The 18,039-nt window shown below is 33.6% G+C and overlaps 1 protein-coding gene across 8 annotated transcripts in view; it reads right to left on the bottom strand.

Moving 5' to 3' along the window:
* The window catches only part of PAPOLA (poly(A) polymerase alpha), a 74,750-nt gene that overhangs the window by 51,188 nt on the left and 5,523 nt on the right, over positions 1 to 18,039 (bottom strand). For all 8 annotated transcript variants that reach the window (XR_012473811.1, XM_074213040.1, XM_074213037.1 and 5 more), the window contains exons 2-3: positions 7,340 to 7,513; positions 1,374 to 1,440 (exon numbers count right to left, since the gene is read on the bottom strand). Coding sequence is in view for 7 of the 8 variants with exons in the window: in XM_074213040.1 (XP_074069141.1) it covers positions 1,374 to 1,440; positions 7,340 to 7,513 (241 nt within the window). In the remaining variant the exon portion in view is untranslated. The remainder of the gene's footprint in view (positions 1 to 1,373; positions 1,441 to 7,339; positions 7,514 to 18,039) is intronic.

Here is an 18,039-nt window from a genome sequence, read left to right as displayed (position 1 = left end):
TGCCTCCTCTCCCAGTAGACTTTAAGCTCCTTGAGAAAGAATGGAATATCTTTTGCCTTTCTGAACACATTACCTGGGACACAAAAGGTGCTTAATTAAATACTAGTTCACTAACAACAGGACTACATACTTCAATGCAAAGCATGAAAATAAAAAAATTGGGGCATTGGAAATACCTAAAAATTGTTTCAAAACATTTGCAGAATTGATAAAGCAACATAAAAGTAAACATAGATAATCGCTCCATGTTCTGATGACTTGAACTGAAGTCTGTTTGCTAATTATATAGCTAGAAATAATGGAAACTGAAATATAAGATATCTATTTCAGTTATTCATAATAGCTAAAAAAACTAACTTTTGAAATCAATATTTGATACCATCCTTTGAGCTCCTATTCTAGGTCTTCATTTTTATAATAAGTTATAGTAAAGTTAAGCAACTCAGGAAATTAACCACCATTTTAAACATTAATTCTATGGGTAAAATGTCCTACAGCAAGAAAAGAATGTGGAAGATTGATGACCAGCCCAGCACTGGTTATGTATCTCACACTCTCTAAAAGGGAATAAGGCTACTCAGAAAATAATCTCTTTCTCATTGGGTCAAAGTGTGGGATGATAGACAGTTTTGAGCGTGTGTGTGTAAATAAAAAATGTGTTTGTAAGCTAGATAACTATAACTCAAGACTGTCTAATACTAATTGTTTAGTCAACTCAAATTTAAATGCAGGTGACTTTACTTCAAGAAAATTAAACATATGAAAATACACATATAAAAAATAAACGAAATGAGAATTATTCACATTGCAAATGCTTTACTTCATAAAAGGAGAACTGAAGACTTAAAGAACAATTCCCCACATTACTTAAATTATATTATTTACCTATATTTGATTTTTATATAACTTTTAAATAATACAACTATTGTCCAAAGCAAAGTTCAACTCAAACAAGAAATGAATTTAAATTCTGAAATACATTAGTCAAAAAATATATCTAAACCTTAATCTGGAGTTTAGGACTCAAAGTTATAACAACCTAGTTATAAATTTTTATGTCAATAATTCAGAATAATGGAGCAGCTAGGTGGCACAGTAGATAGAGCCCCAACCCTGGAATCAGGAGAACCTGAGTTCAAATCCAGCCTCAGATAATTACCTAGCTGTGTGGTCTTGGGCAAGCCACTTAATCCCATTTGCCTTGAAAAAACTAAAATGAGTAAATAAAAATAATTCAGAATATACCATATATTAATAACTATTAAACAATTTCTGACTTCCAATTTTGTCAACAATACAAAACCATTCAATATAAAGAATGGAACAAGCTCACTGTTATTACTCCACCAATAAAAGTCTTAAAATTTCCATACCTTGCTTTCACTGATTTCCCGTATCCATTCTTTTACCAGGTTATTTAATTTTCCCAAAATTAAAATCCTGTTGAGAAAACATTAATATTTTCTATATTATCATTTACATTGCTCGTGATTCAATATCAACACAGATAAGATGGATAAAACTAATTTCAAAAAGCTTTTCATAGCTGAATCGTTTCAATAGTTCCAGGAGTTATGTGATGAGTTCTCTAATGTCTAGGTTTTGTCTATGAAAGATATTACATGTAGCAGCAGCAATGAATTATTCTAAATGGCTACTATATCATACACAAAATTCTCCATTTCTCTCAATAAATTCCTAACCATAAACAGATTTCTTTAAAAAAAAAAAAATTCACTGTGCTATAAAGAGGGAGGTAAAGTGGGAACACAATCTGAGCCTCCACAGAAGAACATAAACTACTTTGAGTAAATGCAAACAGTAAAGGAAGCTTCAACTATTCCATGGGAAAACTTGCACATGGCCCTAAACCACCCCTCACATTGTGGCTTCTTAGTTCTGCTGATACCTGATCTACCTTAGGGTTGGTATAAGGCTCCATAATGTTACTTTTTTCCTGTTGTCACCCAAGAGGAATGGCTTCTTTTGAGTAAACTCTTCCAATTAACCTAATTAAACCTATTAATAACCAAGTTTCTATGAACCCCTCTTTTTTTTTCGTTATCTCAGGTTTCTCTTAGAGGGTATGCCAACTGACAACTGACAAGATTTTGCTCCTTACATTTGGCATAGTTGGGTAAAATAGTAAATAAAGGGGCCTGGGAAATAAGGCTACCACAAGAGGAATTCTGGACTTGCTCATCCTTGACCACCCACATCTAAGTAGATGTGGAAAGGGTGGCCTGAACCACACAAGTGTGGAGACACCCAGAAAATGAGCATTTGTGCGTGCCTTGATAGACTTCAAGAAAGAGAAAGTCAATAGGCAAGCTATTTCTATTGCTTAATGTAAGATTTATAGCTAGGCAAAGATAAGAGACCTTAAAATGGTAACTGCTCCTAGTATCAGAAGAGTTTTCTCTTCTTCCACTCCCAATCCCTCCCCATCTACCTCCCTCCCTTTCTAATGGCTTACAACAAAGGGCCAGGAGGTAGAGGAAAAACTCAGTGAAGATTTGGGATATGATTGAAAAAGGAAGCGTCAAAAAAACATGCTGTCTTAAAAGGGTAATAATTTCTTAGGCTGTGTATATCTGTATGTGATGTATATGATAGACAGCATGGCCTCTGGAAATATCTAGTAAGCCAGGCAAGGAGAAGCAACTTTTAATAATGGAGCCACTGTCTCAACAGTTGTCAACCTATTTGTGTTTTCTGTGTCTATGTTTGTGTTTTTATCTCAAAGCCTGAAATTATGTGCACAGAGTTTAGAAGGAAAAGTTTGGCCGCAAATCTACCTTTCTGTGCCTTGTTAACTAACGTGAACCTCTAGAACCTTTCTCTCCCTTAACATTCCCAAATTGTGACAAGTTTAAAAAGAAGAGAGGGAAACTTTCTCTCTAAAACCTATACTGTGGCTTTAATGTCTTTATATATGTTAACAGTAAGTGATAATAACTGAGTTAATATTCTTCAGAATTGTATGTCATGGAACACTACTGTTCTATTAGAAACCAAGAGGGACAAGAATTTAGAGAAGCCTGGAGGGATTTGCATGAACTGATGCTGAGCAAGATGAGCAGAACCAGAAAAACACTGTACACCCTTAACAGTAATATGGGGGTGATGATCAACCTTGATGGACTTGCTCATTCCATCAGTGCAACAATCAGGGACAATTTGGGGCTGTGTGCGATGGAGAATACTATCTGTATCCAGAGAAAGAAGTGTGGAGTTTGAACAAAGACCAAGGACTATTACCTTTAAGTTAGGAAAAAGAAAACTGATATCTTACTGTCTGACCTTGCTATCTCTTATACTTTGTTTCTTCCTTAAGGATATGATTTCTCTCTTATCACATTCAATTTGGATCAATGTATATGTAAAGACTGGCAAAATGCCTTCTGTGAGGGGTGGGGGGAGGGAAGTAAGATTAGGGGGAAAATTGTAAAACTCAAAATAAATAAAATCTTTTTAAAAATATTCTTCATAATTTGTTTTAAGGGAATTAAAATTATTTCCCACTTCTCATCCCTGAAATGAAAAATTTATTGTTTCACAGAAAAGTTTGTTTCACAGAAAAGGTAACCTAACCTAACTGATTATACAGATGGTTTGGGAATCAGGTCATTGAAAGTACAGGAAAAAAAAAATTTTGAGTTGACAATTAGAAACTGCCTGCCTAGATTGTTATTAAACTCTTTTTTTTAAGGGGGAAGTTCAAGACTTTCTAAAATCTCCCAGATAAATGAGCTACAAATAGCTTGGATAAAAAATCCTGCTAGTTAAACCTATTACTGAGTGATGAAACTTGGTAAGGACTAGGAATAAAAATTTTTTAAAGAGGTGGAGGAAAAAAATTAGTAATTGCTATGGAGAAAACAATTTGCAGATTCCCCTTTATCTCTTTGGGAAAGGCAACAGGCCTGGTATGGGTTATGAAATTCCTTAAAAAATATAATTAAATTGGGTTACTGATAATTTACAAACTGCTTTACAACAGGATGAATTCAAATTCAAGAAGAGAAAAAGAAAAACAAGAGGGGGGGATTTAGTGAAATCACTTGTGTATTATGAGACCTAGTAAACTTTTATTGCTTATTACAACTCCATGAGAGTAAAAATAATTGCATCTAGCCTTAAGCTGTGATTAATGAAATTTGTCATTTGAGGCAAAAATTTTTAAAGCTGTGACTGATATTTTTTAGAGTTTTGAATTCAGGTATCTGATGAATCATTGAGTCAACAATTCATCAATGGAGAGTTATACCACAAACTACTCAGAAGGAATCTGGTGCTGAACAAATGAAAACGATTGGAGGGACACCAAGAGGACAACCTTAGCATAACTAAAGGTAGGATCCTTTTGGTTCAGCTTTCCCATTGTATCACTTCTTCTGAAACAGAAATGTTTCCCACCTGGCTAATCCTGAGTCTGGTTATGAAGTAGAAATATAACCGCATGTTTGGCTGTCAACTATGACTCTTGCCTGGAATCAAAGAGAGTTAAGGATGCTATATCCTGTCATAAATGTGTTGAGTCATTCTGTGCCTTCAATATTACGTCTGAAGGGCCAGTTTGATGCTTTTATAAACACGTTCCTGTTTTTTCCTTCTTATAGCATATTTTTATAATCACAGCAAGTGATAAGTAGAGGATACAGATAAAATCCAATTATGTTTTCAATATAATGTGTAGTCATTTCATATCCTAAACAATTAAGTAAATTAGTACTTGGGTTTATCATCTGCCTGCTAATACACATAATCATGTATAAGATTAAGGAAGTCCCTGAAATATTTCATTCTTTAAGAATGCTAGGGGAATAATTAAATACAGATATGAATGCATTAATTTAAGAGGTTTTAAAGTCAGAAACGTCTTCTGCTTTAAGAAATGGATTTTCAGTACCATTAGTCATCTGAGTCAAAAGTAATGTTTGTATAATATCTATTCCAACAAATGATGCTTGTCCTTCATTTTTGAAGACTATATCATCAAGGGAAGTGATGTCATGACAAGCACATGAATTGGATTTTATGAGCAGGGTGTTATGCCAAGTCATCACAGTCACACTTTCTCCTCCAGATTCATCTGGGTCCAGTAGCCAGATATTAATCAGGATGACAGGAGGTTGCCCTGGATGCAAAGCAATCAAGATTAAGTGACTTGCCCAAGGTCGCATAGCTAATAAGTGGCAAGTGTCTGAGGTAAAATTTGAATTCAGATCTTTCTGGTTTCAGAGCCGATACTCAATCCACTGAACACTTAACTGCCCTATTTCATTTAAATATACTTAACTGAATGTGTTTTACAACAGGCAACATATTTAATATACACCGTGTTTCTATAAAATTGAGAATTAATTACCTAAGTGGACCTACACATCCCATCCCAAGTCTTCTGTTACAACTGGAATAAAATCAAATCTCTTGTAAGTAAATTAGTTTGTGCAACCACTGAACCTAGGCACGGAAAGCTTCTACATATCAAAAAGTGTTGGTGTCTATATTATCATATATAGAATTAGATCCTCATTAGTATCTAACCCTCCCAAAGCCATTGGAATTGTGTCAAATGTAAATGATTCTAATGGGGTATATAAAATTTTTAAATTCTCTAAAGTTTCAAGTAAACTTTGGATCCCTAATTTGATGTTGTTCATATAGCTCAATTGTTAGTAAGATCAGAGCCATGAGGTTTGAATTACTCTTTACTACATGAACTAGCTATTAGAGAATCAAAATTTGAAAGGCTAAACTAACTTCTTTTGAGATTTTTTGTAAAAGATTTTAGCAAGAATATCTAAAAGAGTCTCAACAAGATACTTAGAACCAGTGAAGCAAATCTACTGAAATCATCTTTACTGAAGAGGTGTCCGTGAGAACATCTTGCAGCTCAAGAAAAGATGTTGCAGAGAACAGACAACTGCTTGAGACATCTCAGATCCAAGATGAAATGAACAGATTAAATGCATATTGGAAGCAAGTTACTTGCTATTAGCAAATATAAGCTAATGTTGTTGGTACCATGGTCATTATTGTACTTCTGACCTTTTGCTTTACTGAATTTGTATACTGAGTTCTCTCAATTATCTTTTTGTCATATAAATGTCCTCTCTAAAATTAAGTCCACGGCTTTAAACATTTCTTGCTATGGCATGTACTATGATTATTCTTCTTATTCGTACATTAACTTGTCAGGGAAAATTGTGACAAGTTTCTCCCTTTGACAAAAGGAGAAAATTAAGAAAATCAAATTATTCCAAATCATCCATTTTGAATTGATTCTGATCCCATTCGGTTTCACCCTTAATGTGATGTAGAACTTCCCAAGTGATCTTTCTTTGACTCCGATTTTGGTTAAGATAGCCTGTAATAGCCTGTAATAAGTTTAGAAATACATTTTCCTACTAATCACCAAATGCTATAGATTCCCTTCACTTCCTTGGGGTGGAATAGAAGAAAATTTTGACAACTGTTATAACTTTCATATTGGTCATATTGTTTGACTTCATGTGCTCTTATTGTTGTTGTAAATTGTACCTTTGCTTCCTTCATGGTAACAAAACTATTCATGGCACCACTTGGGAAAATTTGCAAAAGATATTATCAGAAAGACTGTATGAGCAAGGGCAAAAAGAGTAGAGTGTACGGTGGTAGCCAGAGTGGGAACTTGGCCTATGGCTTCACAGAAAAATGTAAACTACCTTAATTAAATGTAAGCAGCAAAACAAATTCCAACTATAACATAGGAAAACTTGCAAAAGACCCTGGATCATCCCTGGCACTGCCTTCTTTGCTGTTTCTATATGAAAACTGACTCGACCCAGAGTTGGTGTGGGAATTTATGACCATGGTTACTTTGTCCTGCAGTCACTCAAGAGAATTAGGCTCTTGTGAGTAAACTCTTCCAATTAATCTAATTAACAAACCTAACTAATATAACCTATTAATACCCAAGTTGGTATGAAGCCTTCTTTCTTTGGCATCTCAGTATTCTCTTAGAGGATATGCCACCCTGAAATTGGCATAATTAGGACAGAACAGACTTTGCCCCCTTCCAGGGAGAAGCAGAGTGAACAAGGAACCTATTAAGAAAACTCAGGTTTGGTTTTTTGGTTTGGGGTTTTGTTTTGGTTTTTTTTGGAGGGGGGAGATGAAAAGAGACTAAAGGGGGAGAGGAGAACACAAAGTATGACTGATATCAAACAGAAACTTAAAAATGAATAGGTAATAAATTTGGAGGAAAGGAATCAGCCAATTTAGAAATGAAAACACCTCCTATATAGTAATTAATTTATACTAGTAAGCAATTATAAAAAGTAAATTTACTTACCTGCGCTGCAGTTCCTCTTCCTCTTCAAAAACCCCAAAGGGCTTTAGGGTTTCAATTAGTTTCTGTGTGAGTATGCAGTCTGTCTCTTTGGGGGCCGCTAAACTGATAGGAGAGGTAATGCCATAATGCTTCTGTGGCGGTTGTGTTTGTTGTGATCCCTGGGTTGTAACTGGACTAATAAATGTAATTAGATAAAATTACTGCAAAAAATTTCTATTTTGTAACAAACATGCATGACTAGAGAATGTTTTGTACAAAATATATATATTCTTTCCCCAATTTTGTTTGAAGTTTTAAAACAATGAACCAAGTATTAGAAGAAAAGGAAAGTCAATAAAAATCTCAAGCTTAAGAAACATTTTTAAACTATAATGTTATCTAGATTAATCAGGTTTTGAGAAATTATTTGCCAACTCTCCTTAAAGGTGGGTACACCTCACAGGTGTTATGGAACAGTGTTTCTTTCACTGAAACCAAGAATCCTTTCCATTACATTATAGTTTATCTGTATAACAAAAGTTCCCAGGAGAGTGTTCAGTATCTAAACTACATAGGAAAAAAAAATTGCTAAAGTTTAAAAAAACTTCAATCCTTTGGACAATAAAGTGAATTGTAAATTCTCGTTACCTTTCCAAACTTCCAGCTTTAAAGAATGACCTGAAAATTCCCTTGGAAAAAATAAAACATATTTACCAATTTTTTATACCTTGAAGCATTTTTTGAAATTCTCTATTGGAAGTGCCTTCAGAACCTATAGTCCATTCTTTTAAATTTCTTTAATTGTAAATTTTTGTCCTTTAGAATTGGATTTATTATTTGTAAATAATCAAACATCATTTAGGACTATGAATAATTTGGATGAATTGATGTTGATTTTTTAAATAGAGAGTACTGTTAAGATGCAAAGACTTGCCAGGTTGACACCAATCCTTGGGTTCAAAAAGCTCTCTCCTCTTTTAGAGTTTCAAAGAATCTTTCAAGAACCATCACAATAACTTCTACTTAAGTAAAAGTGCTACTGACTATATGATTTTGTGATATTCAGCAAGTTATTAGAATAGCAATTTCAATCTGATACCTCTTTTATTTTGGATATGCATAATTTCCAGGCTCTTTTTAAATCTTAATAAAACTTTAACAATAATATTTATATTTAAGCTGTTTTTATATACAAAACTGGTTTTTTTCAAAGTATCTATTCGTCTCTGGACATACATTTATAAACATTTTCTACTATCTCTGAATTTTAAATCTTATATCCCAAACAAACAAAAAAAATTTCCTCAATAATTAATTCTAAGAAAATCAACAATTCAAAATGCAAAGTTTTAACTGTACACAACATGTGCTATTGTTTCTTAAATGTTTTAATTTTAAGGGAGAAAAACAAGTAAGTTATCCGTTTTACCTTTAAAGATGCTTTTTCAAGTTAAAATATGTTGTAATATGTCTTAGGCTAGATCAAATCTCCCTAGCTTCCATAATCAATATATAACAACTTAATGTAAGACATTAATATGCTATATGTATAAAAAAATCAGAGTTTGACTTTATTATTTCTATTTTGATTCATAACTGGTTTCATCCCATGAGGAAAATCCTTCCTTCATACTATGCAGAAATTTATATGTAATTTACAGGGCAGAGACTTTCCAGAGATACTGAGAGATGCCTTTGAGAGGTCATTTTCCAAATCTCCCCGCCCCATGACAGTGTAAATTATCTTGTTCTTCATTTCACATTAAGATCCCAGGATCCTTACAGGTCACCTGGAAAACTGAGGCCCAAGGAAGGATTGTTTCATTTTTAACTTTATATCCCAAATATCCAGCATCTGGAACGCTATCTGGAACTGAAAGCTCCTAAATGAAAGCACTGTTCTCCTTTACTGTTCCTTGAACAAGACACTCCTCATCTCCCAACTAAGGTAATTTACACTAATCTTCCATCCCTCCTAACTTCCCTCAAATTCCAGCTAAAAATCTTTCACAACAATGGTTTCAAATTCAAAAAAGAAACAGGGACCAATAAATTAGGCATAAGGATTCTTACAAGTTATACAGCTATAGTTTTAAAACATATTAACTAAATTGTATTGTATTTTTGTCACTTGTTTCCCAGTTACATTTCATTCTGGTATAGTCCTTAATCAGGAGGATGTATATTTGATAATTCTTTTCTACAGAAAGACTTTCCCCCCAATCTCTGTTAATTCTAGTAGTGTTTTTTTTTCCCTCTATGGATTATTTTCAATTAATCCTGTCCATAATTTATCTGTACTTAATTATCTGCATGTTGTCTTCCCCATTAGACTTGAGAGATCCTTGAGAGTAGGGACTGTCTTTTACCTTCCTCTGCAACCCCAACTAAGAGCTAGTACAGTACCTGGCACAAAGAAGGTACTTAATATTATTAACTTGACTGACTTGTCCATGATCTTGACTCTAAAACCAGTTCTCTATCCAAAGTCAGCCTGCCTCTCAACCAGAAATAGATTTAGAACTAGAAGAGACTTTAGAGGACATCTAATTCAATTCTACATTTACTAAAGGACAACAATGGCCAAGAGAAATTAGATAACTTGCCCAAGTTCACACAGGTAGTAAAATGAAAAATCAGGTCCAATATTTATATATAATATATACAATATTCACTATAAATATTATCATGTACTTAAATCAATAATCAGTCTCATTGCTGAAGAGATTATAAAGATCTACAACTCATTCATACTTACCTGCCCTATATTTTAGCCCTGTCTTCTCACAAGTTTAACATATGAGATTAACTGGGGGAAGGGGTCCCCTTCCTCACCTTTTCTTAAAATCACAATACTACAAGTGTTCCTGGACTCTCCAAAGAACTAGTATATTTTCTTTTGATCATAAATTTCTTTGATAATAGATGAAATTACCAAAGCATAAAAACATGATTATACCCTTTCAAGGACAAGTATTTTTAAAACTTGATTAATTAATTAATTATATCAATAGGAAATGATATAAATGTCCTCTCTATGGGGTAAGAGATGAAAAAATTGGAATGTTCTTTTGTTCCTACTCCTTGAAGAAGAAACTAATAAACTGAATATCCATTCTATTCTTGAGGAGGCAATTAATGCAAAGGGAACAAAACTTTAAAAGCTTACTACATGCAAGCTGCTATATGTTGCTAAAGAGTCATTTCAGTCATGTCTGACTCTGTGATCTCTTTTGGATTTTCTTGGTAAAAATACTGGAGTGTTTTGCAATTTCCTTAAATGAAGAAATTAATGCCAATAGGGTTACATGACTTGCCCAGGGTCTCACAACTAATGTCTGAGGCTCGATCTGAATTCAATAAGATGAACCTGCCTGCTTCCAGACCCAGTGCTGTAACCAATGCACCATCTAGCTACCCACATGTAAGGTATCATAAGGTACTATAGGGGAAATAAAGTATGAACATAAGACCCTCTGGATTAAATCAAAATTTATTTTGATACTCTGTGACTTGAATGTAAAACTGGAAAATAAGAGAACAAATGAAAACTATGTCTGAGAAGGAAAAGGGAGCTAGCTTAAGGCATACACACAGAAACTATAGTCTTACATAACAATTTCTTCAAGAAATCAGAAGGCATGGGGCATGCATGACAAGCACCAATTATAAAAAAAAATGGAATCTATTTTAACAGAAATAAACAACTCATTTAATGACATGATAGTAATTCCTGAATGAACTTCCAGGTCAATCTACTGATCTGTTAGCATAAAGATCGAACTATTAAACTAGAAGAATAAAAATAATAAGATAGGGTATATATGCATTCATAACAATTTCAAACTTAACCTCTTTAAAAGAGCTGATGACACAAAAAGTGAAAATAAAAGAATCAATGGTAAAATTATGTTTTTAACGATTTCCTATAATGAGGAACAAATTTTTTCATACCCTTGCAGGTCCAGAGATACTAGAGCTAGAGAAAAAACTTTTTAAAATAAGTTGTATATAGAGTTTTGGTGGACAAAGCAAGATTATAAGCAATATTGCCTCATAAAACACTAAGGAACAATAATTGGAAAAAAACAATTTAAAGAAATCTATTGAGAGATAGAGCAAAGTTATCCAAAACCAAAGATGAATCCAAGATGAAGATGACAAATTAAAAAATTAATTTAAAAAATATAACATTGGGGCAGCTAGGTGGCGCAGTGGATAAAGCACTGGCCCTGGAGTCAAGAGTACTTGGGTTCAAATATGGTCTCAAGCACTTTAATAATTACCTAGCTGTGTGGCCTTGGGCAAGCCACTTAACCCCATTTGCCTTGCAAAAAAAAAAAACCCTTAAAAATATATATAACATTGTTCCCCTCACCAATGATAGTAAAAACACAAAACCTAGATGCTAGTAACACAGGCCTGGATGTGCTACTTAACTGAATGGCACTGAAAACAAAAATGAAAAAAAAAGCAGAGGATTAAACCCAAATACAAATTAAACAAGAGTTAGAGGATGGGAAACATTTTTAAGACAGAACAGAATGAGAAGAAAGTAAATGTTATAAAGTTGGTGTTACAACTGGAAAAAAATTAACAAGATTTATAAAGCTCAAACAGAACTCAGAATGAAGATACAGGAAGACACTCTCAACTACCACTTTGTGGAAATGGGAGGGTAACAGATACATGTTTTCGAGCGTTTTTCAATATGTAGTTCAGTTGTCCTGACTTTTTTCTTACTCCAAAAAACAGTATTTGCCATGGCTCTCTGGTAATAGTAGGAACTTAAATGAAACTTATTTCCTTTCTTCCATAACTCAAAAATCTTAAAGTATTTCCCTCTAAAATAAAATACTTCTCATTTAAAACCCTCAAGGCTAATACTTTTTTACTTTATCAGGCTTCATCAAATTACAGTATCTCATGGAAAAGACTTCAGAAACAGGCTAATTCAACCTATGACTAAACAATAATTCACTCTTAAAAATTCTCCAACAAGTGGATATTCAGTCTTGGGTTATTTCATTAATCTTTTGCTCTTCTCTTTTCCTGTCAAACTGACAGGCTAGTTGTTTCCCAAACATGGAATTTCCCCTTTGACCTCCAAGCTTTTGTATAAATAAAAGATCATCAATCTCTTCAAGTATTAAGAAATCTGTAGATTCCTTCAAAGCACAAATTCTTTCCTGACTGCCCCAACATTAAGATTCCACCAGCAGTCTTGTATATTAAGCCTTAATAAATAATGCTTGAATTGAATGGATGACATATAGTAAAAGTTTGTTGATAGGGCTACAAAAAACAATTATGTCAAGGTTTTTACAATTCTCTGAAAAAGTCCAATATTCTTTAACTCCCACATCATCCAAGGAGCACTGACCCAGGAGCAGAGGCACCTGTGGTCTACAACAATGACCTTTAAACTGTGAATGAATATTCCCTATCAACAAAAAAAGTTATTGAACCATGTACTCTCAATATATTATTTAGAGATTAAAACACCCAATGATGAAGAGATGGCTTACAATTTCAACAATCTAAACAATGAACGTTTTAACCTGCATATAATGATAAATGATAAATGTTGGAGAGGTTATGGGAAGGTTTGGAACATTAATGCATTGCTGATGGAGTTGTGAACTGATTTAACCATTCTGAAGAGCAATATGGAACTATGCCCAAAGAGCATAATATCAATCATACCCTTTGACCCAGCAATACCAGGCCTGTATTGAGAAGAAATCATAATAAAAGGGGAAAGCCCCACATGTTCCAAATTATTCACAGCGGCTCTTTTTGAAGTGGCAAAGAATTGGAATTTGAGGGGATGTCCATCAATTGGAAAATGGCCAAACAAATTATGGCATATGAATGTTACAGGGTATTTTTTTTGATAAGTAACCATAAATGGTCAAACTCAGGAGAAGCATGGAACAAATTATAACTGATGCTGAGCGAAGAGAACAAAACCAAGAGAACACTGTACACATTAACAATAACATTGTGAGGGGGCAGCTAGGTGGCGCAGTGGATAAAGCACTGGCCCTGGAGTCAGGAGTACCTAGGTCCAAATCCGGGCTCAGACACTTAAATTACCTAGCTGTGTGACCTTGGACAAGCCACTTAACCCCATTTGCCTTGCAAAATCCTAAAAAAATAAAATAAAAATAACATCGTGAGTTGATCAGCCTTGATAGAAGCAGCTCCTCTTTCTCAGCAGTTCAGAGACCTAGTACAATCCTTGGAGACCTGTTAGGACAATGTTAGCCATATTCAGAAGAAGAAAAATAAAACAAAACAAAATGAAAAACCTATGCAATCTGAATGAACAATTTGTTCATTTTTTAAATTTCTCTTATATTTTTCTTTCCTATCTGTAAAAAAGGCAAGCACAATTGTGTATATGCAATGTTCACCAGACTGTACACCATTAGAGGGGAAGGGAGTGGGAAAGAAGGGTGGAAAGAAATTACGTAGCTCATAGATATGCATATGTATGTGGATGAATGTTGAAAAACTTTTCATAATATGTAATTGGAAAAAATAAAATATCAATTGTGAAATTAAAAAAAGATTCCTTGACAACAAATAACCTAACAGTACACAATCAAAATATGAATGCTTGAATGAATACTTGAGAGCCCTCACCCCCAATAAAATATAGTAGGGCATGAGTAATATCAAAGAAGCAAGGTAGTAATGAGACTGTTTTTTCTTTCCTCTTCTTCTGGCAAGCTTATCTACAATTACCTATAATTCTGTAATTATCTATAATTCTATTCATGCTCACTGATGAACAATCTTTTAATAAAACAGCAACTAAAGATTTTTGCAAATTTTCACTATCACTACTATACCTTATGTTCAGAAAGAATTAATTATATTTAGGAAATTGAAATACTTCTTTTGTAAACTACAAAAAGTATCAGGGATATCCATTATTTGCCATATCACAGAACTATAGAATTTCAATGTTCTGACATCACTTAAGAGCTCTAGAACTTCTGAATGTACCAAGACAACAGTATTTATTATGGGCTTACTACGGGTCAGGCACTGTGCTAAGCACTAGTGATTATAAATAAAGGTAAAAACTATTCCAAGTCTTCGGGGAATTTCCATTCATGGTTGTGAATATGTGCAAAAAATTAAAAACAAGAGATAATAACAGAGGGAAAGGTAGCCAGTAAGATTTGATTAAAACTAATAGGTGAAGTTGAAAAGGGAGAGTATTCTGGGCATGGGGGGCAGTACGTGTAAAAGCATTGAGTCAGGAGATGGAGTGTGCTATATAACAACAATAAAAGTTAATGAAAATTGCCAGAAACATGAAGGAATTTAAAACAAGATGACTTCATACTTGGATCTTTGAAGTAGCAAGGAGCCACTGGAATTTATGTTCCAGTGAGATTATTGGGGGAGAAGAAGAGGAAGATGGCCTGACTTTAAGATCTTCCCTTTAAGAAATTGATTTTACATCTAGAGAAAGATATTCAAACCTTTTCTTTAAGAAAATCACTTTCAATCTAGAGAAAGAACTGATATAATAGAAGACTGCATCAACTAGTTTTACACACGCACATCTAATGATAGCTATGGGGAGAGAAAAAGGGAAATAAATTTACACACTAACTTTATTATAAACTAAACTGTAATATAGAAATGCTTGTTTTATTACATAAAATAAAATTGTTTTTAAAAAATCACTCTGGCAACTGAATAAGCAGGGAGTTGAAGTAGGGAGGACCACCTAAGAAGCAGAAGGTTATTGCCTGAGTCTAAGTGTGTGGTGATAAAGAGTTTGAATCAGAGTATGAACATGTCCTAATCCTCCCAAATACATAGGAGAAATGACAAGACTTGGCAACAAATTGGATACATAAGGTAAGTGAAAGGAGTTAAGGATGATATCAAAATTATAAGCTTAGGTGTCTAGAAGAAGGGAGGTGCCTCAACAGTAAAAGCAAAAGGAGAATGTATTTGGAGATGTGGTTATCATTTTGAACATAATTGAGTTCAAGATGTTTACAAGAAATTCAGTTCAAGATGTCCAAACGATGACTGATGATATGAGATCAAAGCTCATAAGAGTGATTAGAGTTGATCATATAGCCCTATCAATCATCTGCATGGAGAAAACTTGAACCCATAAGGGCTGCTGAGACTGCCCAGAAAGATAAAATAGAGGGAGAAAAGAGAGAGCCTTAGGAGAATCCCAAGACTAGTGAATTTAACCTAGATGATGATCCAACATAAGAGACTAAGTAAAAAGCACTCAAAAAGAGTGGAGAATCACCAGGAGAAAAACGCTATCATGAAAATCTAGAGGAAAGAGTATCCAGCAGTATTCAGTCAAAGACTGTAACTCAGAAGAATCATAAAAGCCATGTAATTCAACTTTACATGCACAGAACAGTTGTTTATTTAAATCAAGTTTAATTTGTCTCTCCAGCTAAGATCCTAGTTTTGCTCCCTCCTGGTTCAAACAGAGAAAGTAATCAATCCCTCTTCCACATAAGAGTCTTGCATGGCAAGAGCATTGTTTTATCATTATTTTCTTCAACAGAATGATGATAAATCAAAATATAATCAAGTCAATTAGAAGATGTATTATTATGAGTTTTAACATGCTATTTAAAGATTGACACAACGAATACCCAAAAATATTTAAAATTCAAAAGTTAAAACATTAAATAAGTAAATCTCTTCTAACCGGAGCATCCTCATTTATTCGATAAAGAAAATGAGAATGTCAAGTAGTTTGAAAATATTCTACAACCCTAAAAGCGATCTTTGAAAATAGACATTGATTGAGAGACTGTACTAATTATAGGACCCATTCATATTTTGTATTTTTAAAGTCTATATTTACATCAATATCAGTAGCTACACTTGCCAAGGTAAAGAATTAAAACACAGATAAAATACAAAGTATATAAAAAAACACAAGTGTATATAAAAAAAGAAAAGAGGCAGCATGGAGCTGTGGAGAAAGAGCTAGACCTAGAGTCGAGCCACCTTAAGTTAAAAGTCCTGTGTAATCTAAATATGTAACCCCAAAAAAGCCATTTAACTTCTCAGTACCCTAGACAATTTTCTATGTTATAGAACCATTGTTTATCTGAATTGAGTACAAAGTATAAAATCTGAGAGATCAAGATCTTTTTACACTCTTAGCCAAATCAGGACCTGTTATCTGAACATATTACTAAACAATAATTGGATTAAAAAATGCTATTTGCAAAATGCACAAGAATAAGAAATTTTAGCAACAGAACATAAACCCTCTTACATTGGTATTCTCCATTAGATTTGCATTTTTATTAGCTAGTGGTAGAAGGCATTTTAATTTCTTTCCTTCCAAGTAATAATTTTGACTTCACAAAAGTGAACTGAGTATTTTGATCTTTTCTAGTCTTAACTCAATGCCCACTAGTCATAAAGGATGCAAGTAAGGAACCCACCCAAAATAGAAGTATAAAGAGGTGTGTGATATTCTCAAATAAATAAATAAGCATATGTAAGTGGAACTCCATATCCACACACATATTATCAGTCCTATCAAAAATATTGCAATCTTCTCTTTCACAAAATCTTAGCTAATATTTAATGTTTGGGTTTTACTAATAAACAATCATATGATCATTATATACACTAAAGGAATGCTTTAACCCAAGCCTGTACATAATGTGCTTCTCTGTACATTAGATAAATATTCAAAGGTAGTTAACTGCTTTTATTGCATGATCTGTACAAATAGTTCAAGCATGCTCGCAGACATACATACATACACACTTCAAAATTTCCAAACTCAATTATGCCATTAAAACTGTTTAACTTCACCTAGAAGTTCAGACTTACTCAGTTCTATTAACATTTCTCATTCAATCAATCTATCAATACTTATTAAGTAATTTATAAGGTGTCAGATACTTTGCTAGAGACACAAAAACTAAAGTGGAAGTCCCAGTTCTCCCTTACAATCTAGTCATGGTAAACATGCACAATTATCCCTTTCACACACTGGGGTAGTAGAGAAGAGCCCCTGTGATCTGGAAAATCCAAATAAAATTTCCTGATCCTCCCTTTGCATAAGAGAATAAGTTTGAATTTTTTTCTTTTTCTCTTATGGAGTGTTTAGAGTACCTTATTGTAAAACTTGGGTATATTTATGGTATTAAAATATAAAATATATTGATATTATACAATATACATATTTTATGCATTTCTGAGTTTCTGTATAGTCTGTAGACCTTCATATTCTGTCTGAGGCTTCTCAAAACTCTCCATTTAATTTCTTATGCCAACCTGTGATATACTGAACCATAATGGGAAAAGTCTTGAAGGGGAAGGGTTTTATATATACATGTATAATAATAATAATAATAATATACAAAACAGATATTACTCATTTGAGGTCAGAAGATATTAACAGCTGTAGTGTAGAGGCTACCACAGATTTTTCCCAAGGCTATTCAAGGCAAAGGATAGGTTGCTATGGGTCTTACCAAGCTAGAAATGTTTCAAGTACTGACTTGACAACAGCCTACAAAATATGAAACTAGATAGCTACTAGTTAAGACCAGACAGGCTTATCACCAGAAGGTGGACCACTAAGTGATTAATTTAGGGCCAAAGCAATTCTTCAACATTCTTGACACATCCTTCAAAGTACTAAGGCCTACTAAGTGCAAATGGGCAAGAAGAAATAGAAGGAA

Source organism: Macrotis lagotis, chromosome 1 (assembly GCF_037893015.1).
Source record: "Macrotis lagotis isolate mMagLag1 chromosome 1, bilby.v1.9.chrom.fasta, whole genome shotgun sequence".
NCBI lineage: Eukaryota > Metazoa > Chordata > Mammalia > Peramelemorphia > Peramelidae > Macrotis > Macrotis lagotis.
Note: the sequence above shows the minus strand (reverse complement) of the source record. Positions and strands in the feature narration are given on the sequence as shown.